Consider the following 18,421-nt stretch of genomic DNA (forward strand, 5'->3'; position numbering starts at 1 on the left):
TATGGGCATTGTAGTTAATTCAATTGAAATCAAATCAAAATTACCACATTTTCTGCGCTAAACTATGTAGAATATATGCCTGTTGGAAACTACAACTCACTACCACACTGAACAAAAATATTAACGTGTTGGTCCCCTGTTTCGTGACCTGAAATAAAAGATCCCAGAAATGTTCCATATGTACAAAAAGCTTTTTTCTCTAAAATGTTGCACACAAATTCATTACATCCCTTTTAGTGAGCATTTCTCCTTTTCCAAAATGATCCATCCACCTAAAAGGTGTGTCATATCATAAGAATCTGACTAATCAGCATGATCATTACACAGGTGCACCTTGTGCTGGGCACAACAAAAGGCCACTCTAAAATGTGCATTTCGGTCACACAACACAATGCCACAAAGTTTTTTGAAGGAACATGCAATTGGCATGCTGCAGGAATATCCACCAGAGCTATTGCCAGAGAATTTAATGTTAATTTCTCTACCATAAGGCGTCTCCAACGTCGTTTTAGAGAATCACAACCGCAGACCACATGTAACCATGCCAGCCCAGGACCTCTACATCCGGCTTCTTCACCTGCAGGATCGTCTGAGACCGCCACCCCGACAGTTGATGAAACTGTGGGTTTGCACAACCAAATCATTTCTGCACAAAGCCGTCTTAGAGAAGCTCATCTGCGTGCTCGTCGTCCTCCCAGGATCTCGACCTGACTGCAGTTCGGCGTAGTAACCAACTTCAGTGGGTAAATGCTCACCTTCGATGGCCAATGGCACGCTGGAGAAGTGTGCTCTTCACGGATGAATCCCGGTTTCAACTGTACCGGGCAGATGGCAGAAAGCGAGTATGGTGTCGTGTGGGCGAGCGGTTTTCTGATGTCAATGTTGTGAACAGGGTGCCCAATGGTGGCGGTGGGGTTATGGTAGGGCAGGCATAAGCTAAGATTGCATTTTATCGATGGCAATTTGAATGCACAGACTTACCGTGATGAGATCATGAGGCCCATTGTTGTGCCATTCATCCGTCACCATCACCTCATGTTTCAGTATGTTAATGCATGGCCCCATGTCTGTACACAATTCTGGAAGCTGAAAATATCCCAGTTCTTCTATGGCCTGTATACTCACCAGACATGCCACCCATTGAGCATGTTTGGGGTTCTTTAAATCAACGTGTATGTCATAAGCGTCGAAAGGATTAGACCAAAGCGCAGCGTGTTGAGTGCTCATCTTCTTTTAATAACGTATAAAGTGAACACTTAAACAAAAATAACAAAACGACAATCGACAGTTCCGTAAGGTACATGGACTATACGAAAAAACAACCACCCACAAACCCAAAGGAAAAAACAGGCTGCCTAAGTATGGCTTCCAATCAGAGACAACGAAAGACACCTGCCTCTGATTGAAAACCATACTCGGCCACACATAGAAAATTAACATAGAAAATGAAAACTAGAAAAATCTCCATGAAACAAACCAACCCCAAAACACAAAAACGACACCCCCTGCCACGCCCTGACCATACTACAATGACAAATGACCCCTTTTACTGGTCAGGACGTGACAGTGTACGACAGCGTGTTCCAGTTCCCGCCAACATTCAGCAACTTTGCAAAGGCATTGAAGAAGAGTGGGACAACATTCCACAGGCCGCAATAAACTGCCTGATCAACTCTATGCCAATGAGATGTGTCGCGCTGCATGAGTCAAATGGTGGTCACACCAGATACTGACTGGTTTTCTGATCCACGCCCCTACTTTTTTAAAAGATATCTGTGACCAACAGATGCATATCTGTATTCCCAGTCATGTGAAATCCATAGATTAGGGCTTAATTCATGTATTTCAATTGACTGATTTCCTTTTATGAACTTTAACTCAGTAAAATCTTTGAAATTGTTGCATGTTGCGTTTATATTTTTGTTCAGTGTACATCGCACAGTTCGGGCTTGATCGGATTTATTTCAAGAGAAACTGAGCATTGAGCTCACAATTTTTTTTTTTTTTTTTATAAATGGTATTCAAATAATTGAACTGACATAGCTCAATTAGTTGTTTAAAAATGCTCAGCACTACCTGAAGGTCTTAGTCAAGCTGACAATGATGTTACACGCAGTTGTCTCTGACTTTGCCTGTCTGTTTCGGTGATTACAGTTGTATTCATTTGAACATGAAAAATACAAAATGAAAGAAATTGCTCAACAAGACAAGGGATGGGGTGTGAATAGACATCCCTGACCGGTCTCTTTTGAAAGGTCACGTTACGTGTTCTCTCCCTTTCCCTAGGGTATATTGACTAGCACCTTCAGTGTTGATGTTAAGATTGACATGTGATATACATTTTTAAAATGGTCACGGATGTTGAGTGAAGACTTGTTTTAGTCTGTCCATGTTAGGTGAGGGCGCCATGCAATAAGTAGTAAGTGGCACTAGTGTGACATGTGACAACATACACTATATATGCAGAAGTGTGTGGACACACCTTCAAATTAGTGGATTTCCGTTTCCACCACTCCAGCCGACGCTTGGCTTTGCGCATGGTGATCTTAGGCTTGTGTATGGCTGCTCGGCCGTGGAAACCCATTTCATGAAGCTCCTGACGAACAGTTGTTGTGCTGCCATTGCTTCCAGAGGCAGTTTGGAACTCGGTAGGGAGTGTTGCAACCGAGGACAGACAATTTCTACGCGCTTCAGCAATCGGAGGTCCCATTCTGTGAGCTTGTGTGGCCCACCACTTTGCGGCTGAGCCGTTGTTGCTCCTAGAAGTTTCCACTTTACAATAACAGCACTTACAGTTGACTGTAGCAGCTCTAGCAGAGCAGAAATTTGACGAACTGACTTGTTGGAAAGGTGGCATCCCATGACGGTGAAAAGTCACTGAAAAAGCCACTGAGCTCTTCAGTAAGACCAATGTCTGTCTATGGAGATTTCATGGCTGTGTGCTCGGTTTTATACACCTGTCAGCAATGGGTGTGGCTGAAATCCACTAATGTGTTCTCTGGAGTGATGAATCACGCTTCACCATCTGGCAGTCCGACGTAAGAATCTGGGTTTGGCAGATGCCAGGAGAATGCTACCTGCCTGAATGCATAGTGCAAACTGTAATGGTTTGGGGCTGTTTTTCATGGTTCGGGCTAGGCCCCTTAGTTCCAGTGAATGGGAATTTTAACGTTACAGCATACAATGACATTCTAGACAATTCTGTGCTTCCAACTTTGTGGCAACAGGAAAGACCCTTTCCTGTTTCAGCATGACAATGCCCCTGTGCACATAGTGAGGTCCATACAAAAATGATTTGTTGAGATCTGTGTGGAAGAACTTGACTGGCCTGCTTAGAGCCCTGACCTCAACCTGATCGAACACATTTGGGATGATTTGGAACGCCGACAGCGAGCCAGGCCTAATCGCCCAACATCAGTGCCTGACCTTACTAATGCTCTTGTGACTGAATGGAAGCAAGTCCCCTCAGCAATGTTCCAACATCTAGTGGAAATCCTTCCCAGAAGAGTGGAGGCTGTTAGAGCAGCAAAGGGCGGACCAACTCCATATTAATGCCCATGATTTTAGAATGAGATGTTCGACGAGCAGGTGTCCAGATACTTTTGGTCTAGCATTTAATATGTTTAAATATTACGTTTATTTAACAGGGACACACATACTGTAATTAAAACATAACTCTCAAGGAGAAATGTGATGCATTGTACTAGATTTAGCTAAACAGGTCATTTTATATCTACTGTCCCTGAGCAGGTGAACAATAAACATGCCTCCGTGTTTGTTCCTCCATAGACCAGGAGGACTGTGCATTGAACAACGGGGGCTGCAGTGACGGCTGTATCCAGGGTCCTTTCGGAGCAGAGTGTACCTGTCAACCAGGCTACCAGCTCCTCAACGACTCCAAGACCTGCGACGACATCGACGAGTGTTCCATCCCAGGCTGGTGTAGCCAGCAGTGCTACAACGAGAGAGGCTCCTTCCGCTGCTCCTGCTCAGACGGCTACCTACTAGAGGCCGATAGTCGCTCCTGCAAAGCCACCGGTAAGGATGCAAGCTGACATTTTAGCTGTTCGTTCATTGCTATTTTTTTGGGGGGGGGAAATTGCACTTCGAAATAATATATTTATCTTTATAATTTTGAGGTGAAAGTGATGTGATTATTTTGACATTACAGTAAAAAAAATTTAAAATAATCCCAATCGTTTTTATTGGCGAATACAAAGTAAGATATTGTTATGGAAACATTTTAGCCATGTAATGTTAGCAAATATTTTTATTACAATATATTTGTCTAAATCTAAACGCTAACTCCCTGTAATCTATTGTGAAATACTTTTCTTGTATTTACTACTTATTGGTTTACCCGCAGACCCCACAGCAGCCACGCTCCTAGTTGCCAAGCGCAGTCAGATCGTCTCCAACAAAGTCAACCTCCGACCGCCCCTCATCCACCCTGTGGTCAGCGGTTCCGACATCGTGACCGTTGACTTTGACCGCTTGACCGGCAGAATCTACTGGGCCGACGCCTCGCTGAAGAAGATCTTTACCTCCTTTCAGAACGGCACGGACAAACGAGAGGTCTGAGAACATGCGTTAGCGACACGCTGAATGATGGTTATTTTTATGGTTGTTGCTCCAAGAAAATGCCTTCGTCCTGTTTTTAATAACAAATATAGTTATTTAATATACATCAGAATGCTGTGCCTTATTATGATTCTTAATATTTCGTCCATATTAACACAATATAACAGTATGACCTAATATGACGTGCTGAAACTCCAAAATACAGTGTGTTGTAACGGCAAGATTTCAAACACATGAAATTGAACTCCACTATGGTCTACAGTGTTCTATTATACCGCACTTTGTTCTTCTGTGGTTCTAGGTGTTCTCCACTGGTCTAATGGTACCAGAGAGCATAGCTGTGGACTGGGTGGCGAGGAACCTTTACTGGACCGACTCGGTGATGGAGAACATCGAGGTGTCCACTCTGGACGGCCGCTTCAGGAAGGTTCTCCTCACCAAGAACGTCACCAGCCCCCGTGGACTGGCTCTGGACCCCCGAAACTAGTAAGGTCTTTCACTGCTAACAATAGGAACACAGCAATGATTGAATGATCAGTAACACTGAAAGGTACCTACATAAGGATTTTCTAGCACATTCATTAACCATACATAGCACGTTCATGAGCAGTAGACAATAATTCATTAAATTCCTGTCAACAAATGCTCAAATTATGAATTACTTAATTAAGATACTTAATTACTGCTTATGAATGTGTTATGCTGACCCTTTTTAGGAAACCTTCAAATAAAGAATTGCAAAATTTTCTAGCACCACTGCATTTTACCTTACATGTTGTTCTTTGAATCATTATTGTGCATTCTTTTTCTCTCTGTTGAGTTATCGACATCTACCTTATTCACTGCAAAATCACAGCACAGCAAAGGTAAAAAAGAAAAAGATCATAATTGATTTGGCATTTGACCTTCCCCAGCACCAACGTAATGTTCTGGTCAGACTGGGGTCAGAACCCGAGGATAGAGATGGCCTACATGGACGGCACCGGGAGACAGGCCATTGTCACCACCAAGCTCTACTGGCCCAACGGTCTGGCCCTGGACTACACCACGCGCCGGGTCTACTTTGCTGACGCCTACCTCAAGTACATCGACTACTGCGATTACAACGGCAACAACCGCTTCCAGGTCATGGCCAGTGATATGGTGAGCATGGGTAAAACCAGCAGGCTGAGGTTGTCCTAAAATGTACACTGTACACTAGTATCTTATTCTTATTGTAAGGGCCCATGAATCATTTGTTCTCATGGCACTACTTCCTACAGCATCGCATTCATTGGTAACACTTAATGCAGACGGTAATGCATTGTAATGCTGTTATTATGCATCGTAAGACTTAAGCATAAGCATTTATGACCCTTTATAATGTCTTAGTATCATCTCATGTTTGTGGCTAAGTAACTGCTATATAAATACATGATAAGTTGTATATAATAAGACATTTTAAAGGCTCAAACTATAACATGTAATAAAGGGTTGAACACGTTGGCTTTAAGTAAAGTGTCACCCTTCTATCCTTCATAAATCCCAGTTTCTCCACCACTCTGTCCTTCCCCCTACCTCTCTGTAGGTTCTTCAACACCCCCACGGTATGACCATCTTCGAGGACCACATCTACTGGTCGGAGCGCTATACTTACCAGGTCCTGAGGACCAACAAGTTCCACGGGGGAAACACGACCACCGTGATCACCAACGTCTACCAGCCCATGGGCATTGTCATGGACCACCCCATCAAACAACCAGCAGGTAACGTTCAAACAACGTCCAGATAACATTCAAACTTACCATTTGTTTATAGTGGATAGTGCTGAACAATTCAAATAAATTCTGGTTATTGAATGATGTCAGTTAAAGTAATTGAATTCCATTTCGTTCTTTTTTTTGTGAGCGCAATGCGCAGTTTCTCTAGAACTAAATCCGATCAAGCCTGAACTGTGCGTTGTAGTAGGGAGTTCTACGAGTTTAGCGCAGAAAATGGGATAATGAACTATAACCATAAACCACTGCGCACCTCATTGTCCAGTCTGAGATGGAGAGAAGTGACAGAAGAAGGCACAAGCGAGACGGATAGAGAGCTTCGTGAGGTATCTCTACCTGAAAATACATGATATAAGTGGTTGGGAGTTGGTATTTAGCCTTATTTACTTTGAAGAACTACTAAAACAGTGCTTTTGTCAGACCACATAGGCAGCAGCTCTATAGAGATGAGATGATGACTTGGAAATGAAATAATAAAGTAATCAAATAAGCCTAAAACAAATGTAATATACACAACAACTGAAATATTTTATTAAAGTAAAGTCATGTGAATAAATGATGGTTAATGAGTAATAAGCAGTAATGGGCAGCCGCTACCATCATGGGACTTTTATTCATTGTTTTATTCTGTGTTACAGCATTCAACCCACATAAATGTAATGCCTAAGGCATTTAAAGTTGAAAAAAAAGTATAATCAAAACCAAAATCGAAAACGGTGATTATTTTGTAATAATCGAACCGAAACCGAACTGACCTCAAAAAGCACTAATCGCTCAGCACTAGTAGTGGATAAAGCATTACTTTATAGTTCCATTGACATTATTGTTCCATTGTTTTCCACTGTGCAGCAATCAACCCATGCGCGGAGCACCTGTGCAGTCAGCTGTGCCTACTGTCTGGCTTTAGGCCCAGGTACTACACCTGCCACTGCCAGTCTGGCTGGAACCTCAACAATGATGGGCGCATCTGCATCAAAGGTACCCTAACAGCAGCTCTAATGATAGGCTTGTAGCATCTCTCTTAGCTCATCCATTTGACCTGATTAATTATTGCTGTCATAGTACAGTACAAGGGATTTTTTTCTATTCCTAATCAATTGTATTTTGTTTCTATACCACTCTGATTTATACTATTCTGTATGAAGGCAAATGTGTTATGTATTTGTCATAACATCAGAAAAAAAACAATGGTTGATTTTGCTTTTCTGTCTTGCTTGTCTCTTTCATATTCTATTCAATTCTATTCCACTCCACTCAACTCCACCTCATCCCTTTCTATCCTACTCTGTCTCTACCTCAGATGACACTCCGTTCCTGATGGTGGTGAAGGAGACTGTGATCTTCGGCATCCCCGTGGACCCGGCCGACCCCTCCAACAACGCCATGGCACCCGTGTCTGGCATCACCCAGGGGCGGGACATTGACTTTGACGACCAGGAGCAGTTTGTCTATTGGGTGCAGGGCTCGGTGAGTGACAAGTTGCTCACAGTAAATAAGCCACTACCATTTTAAATTTCCAGGTTTTCCAGAAATCCTGGTTGTGAGATTCCCGTAATAGGGCAGGAATAAGCAGAGAATCTGGAATCCTCCAACCAGGATTTCTGGGGGGAAAAATGGGACGGTTACCCTGAATTTTGCAACTTTAACCATTTTTAACCTTTAAACTTTAACCATGTTCTGACAAAGAGTAAAAACTCAATCGGACGACTAGGAAAATGCTTAAACCAAGTTTATTCACCCGCTGGGTCCAACAGCTGAAAAGGCAAAGACATGTTTACACAAGTACATATATTTATACCCTCTACTGGGCAGAGTCAACTTCTTGCACATCTAGACAGCCAATACATCTGTTGCTGGGCAGGAACTTAAGTGGTTCCTCTCATGGGTGTAGTCACGGCCTTGCCTCCTGTGTGTGTGTGTCATAGGACTGTTCCTGCTCACTACATCTGACCTGACCTCGGCCCACATTCCTCACTTCTCCCTAATCCACGGCTATACAACCTTATCAGTGACCGAAACCAGACTGTCACTCTTTCCCTCTCTCCATAGGATACATGAGATTTGACAATAACATGTTCCGACAGAATGTACATTTTCTGGGCTCCCCTTTCTCACTTAGTAGCACCCAGTTCTAATATGGTAACATGAATAAGGATGTTTCAAGTTAGAACCCAACACCCCAAAACTCACTTATTTCAAGTCTGGATTCGAGTCTAATATAAGTTAATTGTTTGCTGTCTCCCATTCTCAGAGCTCCATTTACAGGGTGAAAACTGATGGAACCAATAGGACTCTGTTTGCTCCATCTGCAATCATTGGCTCGCCCTCTGGTCTGGCTTTTGATTGGATAACTCGCACGATGTACTACACTAATCCAACTAATAAAGCAATAGAGGTAGCGTATCATGTCCTCATTGTAAATGATGTATAGACTATATCTGACTTGCTTTTGTAGAAATACAATATCATTACTTGGCTTAAGGTGTTATTGGATCCAATCTAGAGATGATAACTGAGTAGTTTCACGCTAATTGTGACTATATCTCTTTACTTTGCATAATGTCATCTTTTAACTGCATTAGTAGTAACGTGGTTATAATGTATTCATTTAACATGATATAGCAAGTTTCTCATCTACTGTAGGTCATTCGTGTGGATGGAGTTCAACTCTACAGGAAGACCCTCATCACAAACACAGGGAAGCTAGAGGGAGCAGGGGAGCCTATTGGAATAGCCCTGGACCCAGCCAGAGGGTAAACACTCATCTCTGTATCATTGTTACAAGTTACAAAGGATACAACTAAATCAATGTAATACTGACAAACAAGCCGTCCTGCGTGTGTTGGCTACTGATCTATTTAGGAAGTCAAATAATCAATGGGACTTTATACCAACATTGCACCAAGCATTTCATAACGTTATAAGGAAAATCAACGACCACACCAGACATATTTTGAATTGTTAGTTAGTCTTCATTCCATGTCATCATCAGTGGATTAATACTAACGCTATTACTAATTAATACTAAACTTTCTGACTTCCTGCTTGATAGTAAATTGTTCTGGACAGACCGGGGGACAGACAGTGGCGTACCTCCTAAGGTTGCCAGTGCTGACATGGATGGAGGCAACCTGCGGAACCTCTACACCATCAACCAGGGGATCATTGGGTTCATCACTGCAGACATCGCTATGAGCAAGCTGTACTGGGGCGTAGCCAGCACCGGAGTGGTGGGTACCGAGTTACACAGAAACAAATATATCAAATCACATTTTATTGGTCACATACACATATTTGCAGATGTTATCACCGGTGTAGCGAAATGCTTGTGTTCCTATCTAACAATTCACAACAATACACGCAAATCTAAAAGTAGAAGAATGGAATAAGAAATAAATGAATATTAGGACGAGCAATGTCGGAGTGGCATTGACTAAAATACAGTAGAATAGAATACAGTATATACATATGAGATGAGTAAAGCAGTATGTAACATTACTAAAAGTGACCAGTGATTCCGTGTCTATGTACATAGGGCAGCAGCCTCTAAGGTTCAGGGTTGAGTAAACAGGTGGTAGCCGGCTAATGATGGCTATTTAACAGTCTGATGGCCTTGAGATAGAAGCTGTTTTTCAGTCTCTCAGTCCCAGCTTTGATGCACCTGTACTGACCTCACCTTCTGAATGATAGTAGGGTGAACAGGCCGTGGCACGGGTTGTTGTTGTCCTTGATGATCTTTTTGGCCTTCCTGTGTCATCGGGTGCTGAAGGTGTACTTGAGGGCAGACAGTGTGCCCCCGGTGATGCGTTGGGCAGACCGCACCACCCTCTTGAGAGCCCTGCGTTTACGGGTGGTGCAGTTGCCTTACCAGGCGGTGATACAGCCCGACAGGATGCTCTCGATTCGGCATCTATAAAAGTTTGTTAGGGTCTTAGGGGCCAAGCCGAATTTCTTAAGCCTCCTGAGGTTGAAGAGGCACTGTTGCACCTTCTTCCCCACACTGTCTGTGTGGGTGGACCATTTCAGATTGTCCGTGATGTGTACGCCGTGGAACTTGAAGCTTTCCACCTTCTCCGCTGCGGTCCCGTCGATGTGGATAGGGGCGTGCTCTCTGCTGTTTCCTGAAGTCCAAGATCAGCTCCTTCGTTTTGATGACTTTGAGGGAGAGGTTATTTTCCTGGCACCACTCCCCTGACATCCTCCCTGTAGGCTGTCTCGTCATTGTTGGTAGTCAGGCCTACTACTGTTGTGTCGTCTGCAAACTCGAGGAGAATATATGCCATTTAGAAGACGCTAAAGCGACTTACGCGTGCATACAGTTTATGAATGGGTGGTCGTGGGAATCGAACCCACTACCCTGTCGTTACGAACGCCATGTTGTACCAACTGAGCTACAAAGGACCACACGGACGGACAGACATACATGCGCGAACGCGCACAACCACTGTCGTATTCATTTCTCATTTAGTACACACAACTTTATTCCATATCATATACTGATGTGTTGTTGTATGTGTCTGAAACACCACTAGCCCTAGTAATAATTACCCTAAGGGCACAAATAAGGTTGTACTGAATTCTATTGAATAGTGCTGCAACTGAAACATACAGTAACTCTAAATGTACAAGAATCCCTCTCCACTCCATTTCCCTGTGAACAGATTGAGTGTGGTACGATGGACGGGGTCAGCAGGGTGACCATAGTGAGCCAGCTGTCCCACCCCTGGGGCCTCACAGTGCACCAGAATTACCTCTACTACACCGACCTGGACTACGAGGTCATCGAGAGGGTGGACAAGGGCACCGGGGCCAACATGGTGGTGCTGAGGAGTGGGATGACAGGAGTCCGAGCCCTCAAAGTCCACGCCCGAGACAGTGAGTGTGGCTACCTACAGCTAACCTTCTAACCAGCTAACCTTCTAGTCTTTGTCCGCTGGTCTTTTTTCAACAGAGAGCGACAGTATGTAGAGTATGATACTGAACATTTTACTGATCCGATATTGGGTACATTTGCCACCAAGTAGATTGTCAGTAGATTCAAAGGTCCTTGAATTTTCATGTAATCATGCAAGTTGGTGTCAGTGGGAGATTGTTGTGAGAAAAAAAAAAGTGTTCCACACAAGCATTATATCTCAAGTTAATTTCTCATCCTTTATCTTCTTTTCGCCAGACTCGGCCGGCACAACCAACGGCTGCAGCACCAACAATGGGGCCTGTCCCCACCTGTGTTTGCCCAAGCCTGGGGGCCAGAAGACATGTGTCTGCACCACGGGCTTAGTGCCTTCCCAGGATGGCACCACCTGCGTCCAGTACGACTCCTACGCAGTGGTCTCCACCCCCAGACTTATCCGAGGCTTCCACATCAACAGCTCCGACCACTCGGAGGCCATGGTGCCTGTTGCTGGATGTACGTAACCCTAACTCTAACTATAAAGTAACCAGACCTAAATATACCCTAAGTCTATGTCTGAAACACATCTTGTCATGAATCCTCTTTCATGAATCTATACCCAACTTTGTTACTAACTTATACTGGAACTGAGTATCTCGATAAGTTAACATGTCTTTACCCACTGCAGACTCTTACTCTGTGATGGACAAGCTGGATCTTCACGTCGCCTCTAGGTACATCTACTGGATCGACAACAGCACTTACAGCTCTTACAGAGGGATCTTCAGGGCCCAGACAGACGGTGGAAGCTTCACTCCCGTCGTCAACCAAGGCATCGGCCGAGGTGGCATACAAGGGATGGCTGTGGACTGGATCTCAGGTTAGGATCCATGATGTAAAGAGTGGAGAGACATACTCCAAGTTGTAAATACTTCTGGTACAGATCCTCATCTATAAACCACATCCAGCAGGCAAAACTGTTTGAAATGACTTTATGCAATTGTTACCTGGAGGAAAATGGGGTATGGTTTAGTATTTTTTATTTAGTCCAGGGGAGGGTCATGTAATTTGTAATCGATTGAATGTTAGTATTTGTCAGCATTTTGGAATTTACGTATTGAATTCGACTCTGTGTAACTTTGACGTACAACCCAAAAGAACTGGGGCGTATTCATTACGATGGTTCTGTTACAAAACCTTTCTTAAACGGAAGCAAACGGAACGAAACGGGTAGGGACCTACAAATAGAAACTCTCGTTTTGCTCTGTTTGTTTTCGTTTGGTTATCAACAGTAAACGGTTTCCGTAATGAATACGCCCCTGGCTGGGAATTTGAAAGGAGAGAGAGAGAGAGACTGCGCAGTGGTGTGATCAAAATACACCAAATGAGTAGCCTGCTAATGTACCTTTCAGGACCTTGTAAACTGTTGAGAATAGACCCATAACTGTTCCAAATGATTGCATAATCAGGCCTAGGCTGTATGGCACTCTCTGTATATACCTCCATTCTTGTGTATTTTTATTTTATTCCTCGTGTTACTATTTTACTCTGCATCGTTGGGAAGGGCTCGCAAGCAAGAATTTCCCGCTAAAGTCTACACCAGTTGTATTCGGCGCATGTGACAAAAATGTTATTTGGTTCACTCTAATCAGAGGGCTAATATCATATACTGTGCATGCCAGTCTCTCTTGGCTAAAAGTACAGGAGAGACTGATTGCATCACTTTTTGTTTTTAGAATTCTAGCCTCTCTCTTCCAGCTATTCCCGTGCGCAATAGGCTATAGGCTACAAGCCTCTGCTACTCCGCTTCTCGTGAAATACCAGGAAAAGCTATAGGCCACAAAAACTATAGGATTTTTTTTTTTGCTGTTGCATTTTTTTATACTAGGCCTGATAGAGTGGAGAGAAGAAGGCTTTCTTGCTACTGCTGAATGTAAAATAGGCATTGGCCAAACTTGAGGAGAGAGAGTGCAGAGATGATAACATTGTTGCACAGAAGTAGCCTATTAAATGGTTGCACTGGACAGATAGACGGTGAGAAAGAAGATCCAAGAAAAATGGGAATCACTTTCAAACCACATGAGCAACGAGGCAATCAATGACATGATGTAAAAGATGTGCAGGCTAAACAGCGTTTGTTGTTGTATTTCAACATTTGATTAACATTTTCATTAAGCTACATGTAGCCTACATTGAAATATTATTAGCAGTTGTCACTATAACAATGGACACACTTTGAAGCACTGAAATGGTCTGTGTTATCACCTTATTAATAGGCCTACAGCGTGCAGTAGGATGCTTTGATAGTTGATTGACAGGTGTAGGCTACTGTAGTATACTGTATACTTTCTGCTAGTGTGGATGCTCTCCAACGTTTTATAGTTAGGTATAATTTATCGTTAGATTTTATCGTCCTTGGTGTGGACGGCCCTTAACGCTTAAATTGGTAAATGCCCCCTTCTAGCGGAAAACATTAATATGGTGTGAATACAGCAGTGGTTCTCAACCACGGGTTGATTTAATAGAAAGCACGTCTGCAACATTGATAGCCTATTAAAAAGGGATTTAATATTCCTTGATATTTTGTTTTAATAATACTTTTTTGGGGGTGGGGGGTGTTACATGTTTCGGGTTTTTTTTAATGCTCGGGGAGGGCCAGGTAAAAATATTTTTCCTCAGGGGGAGGGCCATCCATTTATTTCAAAGAGGTCCAGGTATCCCTCTATGTAAATGTTGTTCACTCCCTAAAATGTTCTTTCTCCCATCCCCTCCTCCTTAGGCAACCTCTACTTCACCAACGCTATTGAGGCCCAGACCTACTTGGAGGTGACCCGCCTCGAAACCCCCTACCGCACGGTCCTCCTCAAGTCCACTGAGGACCGGCCCAGTGACCTGGCCGTCAGCCCCAAGCTCCGTTTTCTCTTCTGGGCCGACGGAGGCCAGAACCCCAAAATTGGTAGGTGGTCCAGAGGTTATAGAGGTTGACCAGTAACCGAAAGGTTACCGATGAGAACAGTGACCTAGGGTGGTCTAGCGGTCTAAGCCGCTGTCTCCAGCACACGTCTAAAGGGTCGGCATAGGTTTGAATCCGGCCTATTGCCCTTTGACACAACCTCTATCTTTCCCCACTCACCCTCTCTCTCTCTCTCTGTTCAATAAAGTCAGAAAACACCTTACAATATACAAAAGGAAAAGTGGAAATTGAACTGGCTACTGGAGGGCTGCTGATGTTATTACTCCCACTACCGTTGTGCCCTTGAGCAAGGCCCTTAACCCCCAAAATAGCTTTCCATCCAGTGGTGCTGCATTCTAAACCTGTGCCTAAACCCTGTGCCTTTCAATGTGTGTGTGTAACAAATGTATTATTTTCTATTCTAGAACGTGCCCAGCTAGATGGTGCCAACCGTACCGTGTTAGCCTCCGAGAGCCTGGCATCGCCACGCGGCCTCACTGTCGACTACACCAACGATTTCCTGTACTGGACAGACGATGTGCTGGATATGATTTCACGCATGGCACCCGATGGGACACAGAGGGAGATTGTCCGTTACGGGAGTCGATACCCTGCTCCGTACGGATTGGCGATATTTGGGAATTCTATGTTGTGGGTGGATAGAAAGCTCGGGAAGCTTTTCCAGGCCAGCAAGGATCCAGCGAATACGACCCAGCCAGAGGTGATTATGAAGTAGCTTTATGTTGCCTAGTGTCTCTTTCACTTTTTAGAAACATTTCTTATCAAAGTAACATAACAAAAATAATTATAATTAATGTACGCAACAATGTATGCAACAGGTAAACCCACAACATACAACTCCTAGACATTGATACAACAAGCTGCCCAAAAGTAGCAGAAAATCACAAAGCACAAAATAGTGTCGTTCACATTCAAAGACTGAAATAACAACATCACTGTCATCACCAGGTGATCCGCGACGGCATTGACGGGCTCACGGACGTGGTGGTCTTCAACTCCCACGTGCAGCCCACCGCTGCCAACCTGGTGGGCTTCAACCCGTGCCAGGAGGACAATGGGCGCTGCCAGCAGCTCTGCTTCGCCCTGCCCGAGCAGGAGCAACCCACTTGCGCCTGCGCCCACGGTTCGCTCCTCAACAATGGAGTGTCGTGCGGCTACGGTCTGGACGAGTTCCTGGTATTCACCACGGACTACACCATGAATAGTTTACGTTTAGACCCCTCCGATCACACTATCCCCTACCCTACTATCAACTTGGGCTATAATGTGGTGGCGCTGGATTTCGACTTTGCAGACAAGAGGATATTTTTTACTCAGTACATGGGGATAGGCCGAAGCAGGATAGGCTATGTTATCACCACGGTTACCGGTGCTCCTACCATCATAGCCGACAGTAAGTGTTGTGAATCCGAGGGTTGGGGAAGACAATGTAAAGTATGGTTTTTCCAGTTTTTGTAACGATTGTGGAAATGATGAAATTTTGAAAATGATGATAAGAGTTTGGGAAAAAATTCCTGGAATTTCAGCCAGCTGAGATTGTGACATCACAATCTGATTATTCTGATCAATGACCAGTCATCCTTTATTTGCATGTGTATCCTCCTACTTTTAAGGGTAAGCGCTAGGCTGTAGAGTCTAGACCAGTGGTCGATCTCCAAGGCATTCCTAGTCAATCACCAAACATTTATGTTAAAACCAAACGATAAAGCCTTGCCTTCCTATTTGCGTTCCAATTATATATTTTTTTCACGCTCTTGGCGATAGGTGCACTTGATTCAGCAGCCATGGCACCGGGAAGGCAAAGTACTCCAACTTTGAACCATTTCATGTGTCTGAAGGTAGAACTCCGCCTACCCGGCAGGCCAAGAGAGCAAATAAAGTGCACCTATAGGTTTACTGCTGGCCAATCAGAAAGCTCAGATCACCGTGCCTGCACAGTTTCCTCGAGCCATAGACTGTTAAAAGAAACCTTGAACGCACAGCAAAGTTGATACTGTGAGATTTCGAAACATTTAAAACCATGACTAGAGAGAGACAATGAATACAGCAAAGAGCTGCTGTTTTTATGAGAAAGTTTATGTTGTTATTCAGCACTGTCAACACTTTGCGCATTTTATGGCTTATAAAATATTGAGCATTCTCCCTACTTCCATTTACGCTACAACCAGCACTGCAGCTGCAATGAATGAGTATATCGAAGTGTTTCGATAAGCTTGCATTGTTATTATTATTGGCTTATGTCTTTTTTAATATCGAGGAATATTTCACTTTCTCTGGTCATAGGAGTGACAACATGAATTGGTGCATTAGGCAGAAATAATGCAGTGTGACTTGACTTTCGACTTCAACTGGAGGACTGTTCCCTTTTCTCTGTGGAGGTAGGGAGGGAGGGAGAGGGACGGTGAGTCAGGTGAGAGGCAGCCTCACCATTGCTCTCTCCCCTCAGACTATCTATCCAGGCCATCAGTCTATTAAAAAAAGTGAATTATTATGCTCACTCAGGTGTGCCTCACAAGTAATACTACAAATTGTCTATTACCAGTGTGATTATATACCATTTAAAAAATATATATAATTTCAAAATTGTCCCGAGGACAACAACATTTGGCAGGGCAATTCAAGCATAGCCAATATGCAGTGAAAATATATTTGGCCTATAGCCTACTGCACAAACCTCATTGATACATAACTGTTTTTAATTGGTTAATGTTGCATAGGCCTAATACATGTTCTCAGCTTCTGTTTTGACTCAGAAAGTGATCTTGACTCAGAAAAGGTTGGTGACCGGTGACCACTAGTCTAGACGATCCTATCCGCGAATCAGGGCTGTGTATGTAAATATATTGAAATGTGTATCGACACGCCCATGCGATCAGACTGAGCATTTCAATGGCAAAAGGAGGCTCAGGGAAATAAATGGTAACAAATATATTTGGATAAAAATATATACGACATGCAACAATTTCAAAGATTTTACAGTTCATATAAGGAAATCAGTGAATTGAAATAAATAAATTAGGCCCTAATCTATGCATTTCACATGACTGGGAATACAGGTATGGATCTGTTGGTCACAGATACCTGGTAGGGAAGTGGATAAGGGTCTGGATCAGGTTGGGGCGTGGATCAGGTTGGGGCGTGGATCAGGTATGGGGTGTGGATCAGAAAGCCAGTAAGTATCTGGTGGGATCCAGAGCATCCCAAACTGGGTGACATGTCTGGTAAGTATGCAGGCCGTGGAAGAATTGGGACATTTTAAACTATCAGGAATTGTGTACAGATCCTTGCGACATGGGGCCATGCATTATCATGCTGAAACATGAGGTGATGGTGGCGGATGAATGGCACATCATTTGGCTTCAGGATCTTGTCACGGTATCTCTGCATTAAAATTTCCATCGATAAAATGCAATTGTGTTCATTGTCCGTAGCTTATGCCTGCCCATACAATAACCCCTCTGTCACCATGGGGCACACTGTTAACAACGTTGACATCAGCAAACTGCTCACCCACACGATGCCATACATGTGGTTACATGTGGCGTGTGGTTGTGAGGCCCGGTTAGACGCACTGCCAAATTCTCTAAAACAACGATGGAGACGGAGAGAAATTAACATTAAATTCTCTGGCAACAGCTCTGGTGGACATTCCTGCAGTCAGCATGCCAATTGCACACTCACTCAAAACTTAAGACATCTGTGGCATTGTGTGTGTGACAAAACTGCACATTTTAGAGTGGCCTTTTATTTTCCCCAGCACAAGGTACAGCTGTGTAGTTTTTTGGGGGAAATAAGCTTTTTGTGCTTATGGAACATTTTGGGGATATTTTATTTCAGCTCATGAACATAGGACCAACACTACATGTTTATATTTTTGTTCAGTGTACATAGGACATTCTAACTAGCACGTTTTGCGTGGGTGGAGTATTGGCTTGCCTGGTGACATCACCAGATGGTAAATTAGTTTAAAACTATGTTTTGGTATTTGTTTCATTAGTCCATTGTTGATATAGTCTAAAAATGTTTTGCATGTCAGCAATCATGTTTTCAAGATGTATAACTTTCAAAATACAGAAATACAGCCAGTATGATGCATTTGCATAGTGAAAGAAATGCCAAAATATGTTTTTGTTTTCCAAAGCTCTCTGCCAATAACAGATACTATTCAGTTTCCCCCTTCCTACTTCCAGACAGTCTTAGCAAAAATCTGTCTTGAGA

At 43.5% G+C, this 18,421-nt stretch overlaps 1 protein-coding gene across 1 annotated transcript in view; it reads left to right on the forward strand.

Moving 5' to 3' along the window:
• Nucleotides 1–18,421, forward strand: part of lrp2b (low density lipoprotein receptor-related protein 2b) — a 113,536-nt gene that overhangs the window by 34,559 nt on the left and 60,556 nt on the right. Inside the window, exons 27-42 of the mRNA XM_029712806.1 lie at nt 3,790–4,038; nt 4,367–4,575; nt 4,883–5,067; nt 5,496–5,724; nt 6,149–6,326; nt 7,188–7,316; nt 7,639–7,805; nt 8,590–8,733; nt 8,982–9,091; nt 9,391–9,568; nt 11,000–11,213; nt 11,509–11,745; nt 11,918–12,109; nt 14,009–14,185; nt 14,608–14,903; nt 15,152–15,596. Of these exons, the coding sequence (XP_029568666.1) occupies nt 3,790–4,038; nt 4,367–4,575; nt 4,883–5,067; nt 5,496–5,724; nt 6,149–6,326; nt 7,188–7,316; nt 7,639–7,805; nt 8,590–8,733; nt 8,982–9,091; nt 9,391–9,568; nt 11,000–11,213; nt 11,509–11,745; nt 11,918–12,109; nt 14,009–14,185; nt 14,608–14,903; nt 15,152–15,596 (3,339 nt within the window). The remainder of the gene's footprint in view (nt 1–3,789; nt 4,039–4,366; nt 4,576–4,882; nt 5,068–5,495; nt 5,725–6,148; nt 6,327–7,187; nt 7,317–7,638; nt 7,806–8,589; nt 8,734–8,981; nt 9,092–9,390; nt 9,569–10,999; nt 11,214–11,508; nt 11,746–11,917; nt 12,110–14,008; nt 14,186–14,607; nt 14,904–15,151; nt 15,597–18,421) is intronic.

The sequence above is a fragment of the Salmo trutta genome, chromosome 2 (assembly GCF_901001165.1).
Source record: "Salmo trutta chromosome 2, fSalTru1.1, whole genome shotgun sequence".
Classification (NCBI taxonomy): Eukaryota; Metazoa; Chordata; class Actinopteri; order Salmoniformes; family Salmonidae; genus Salmo; species Salmo trutta.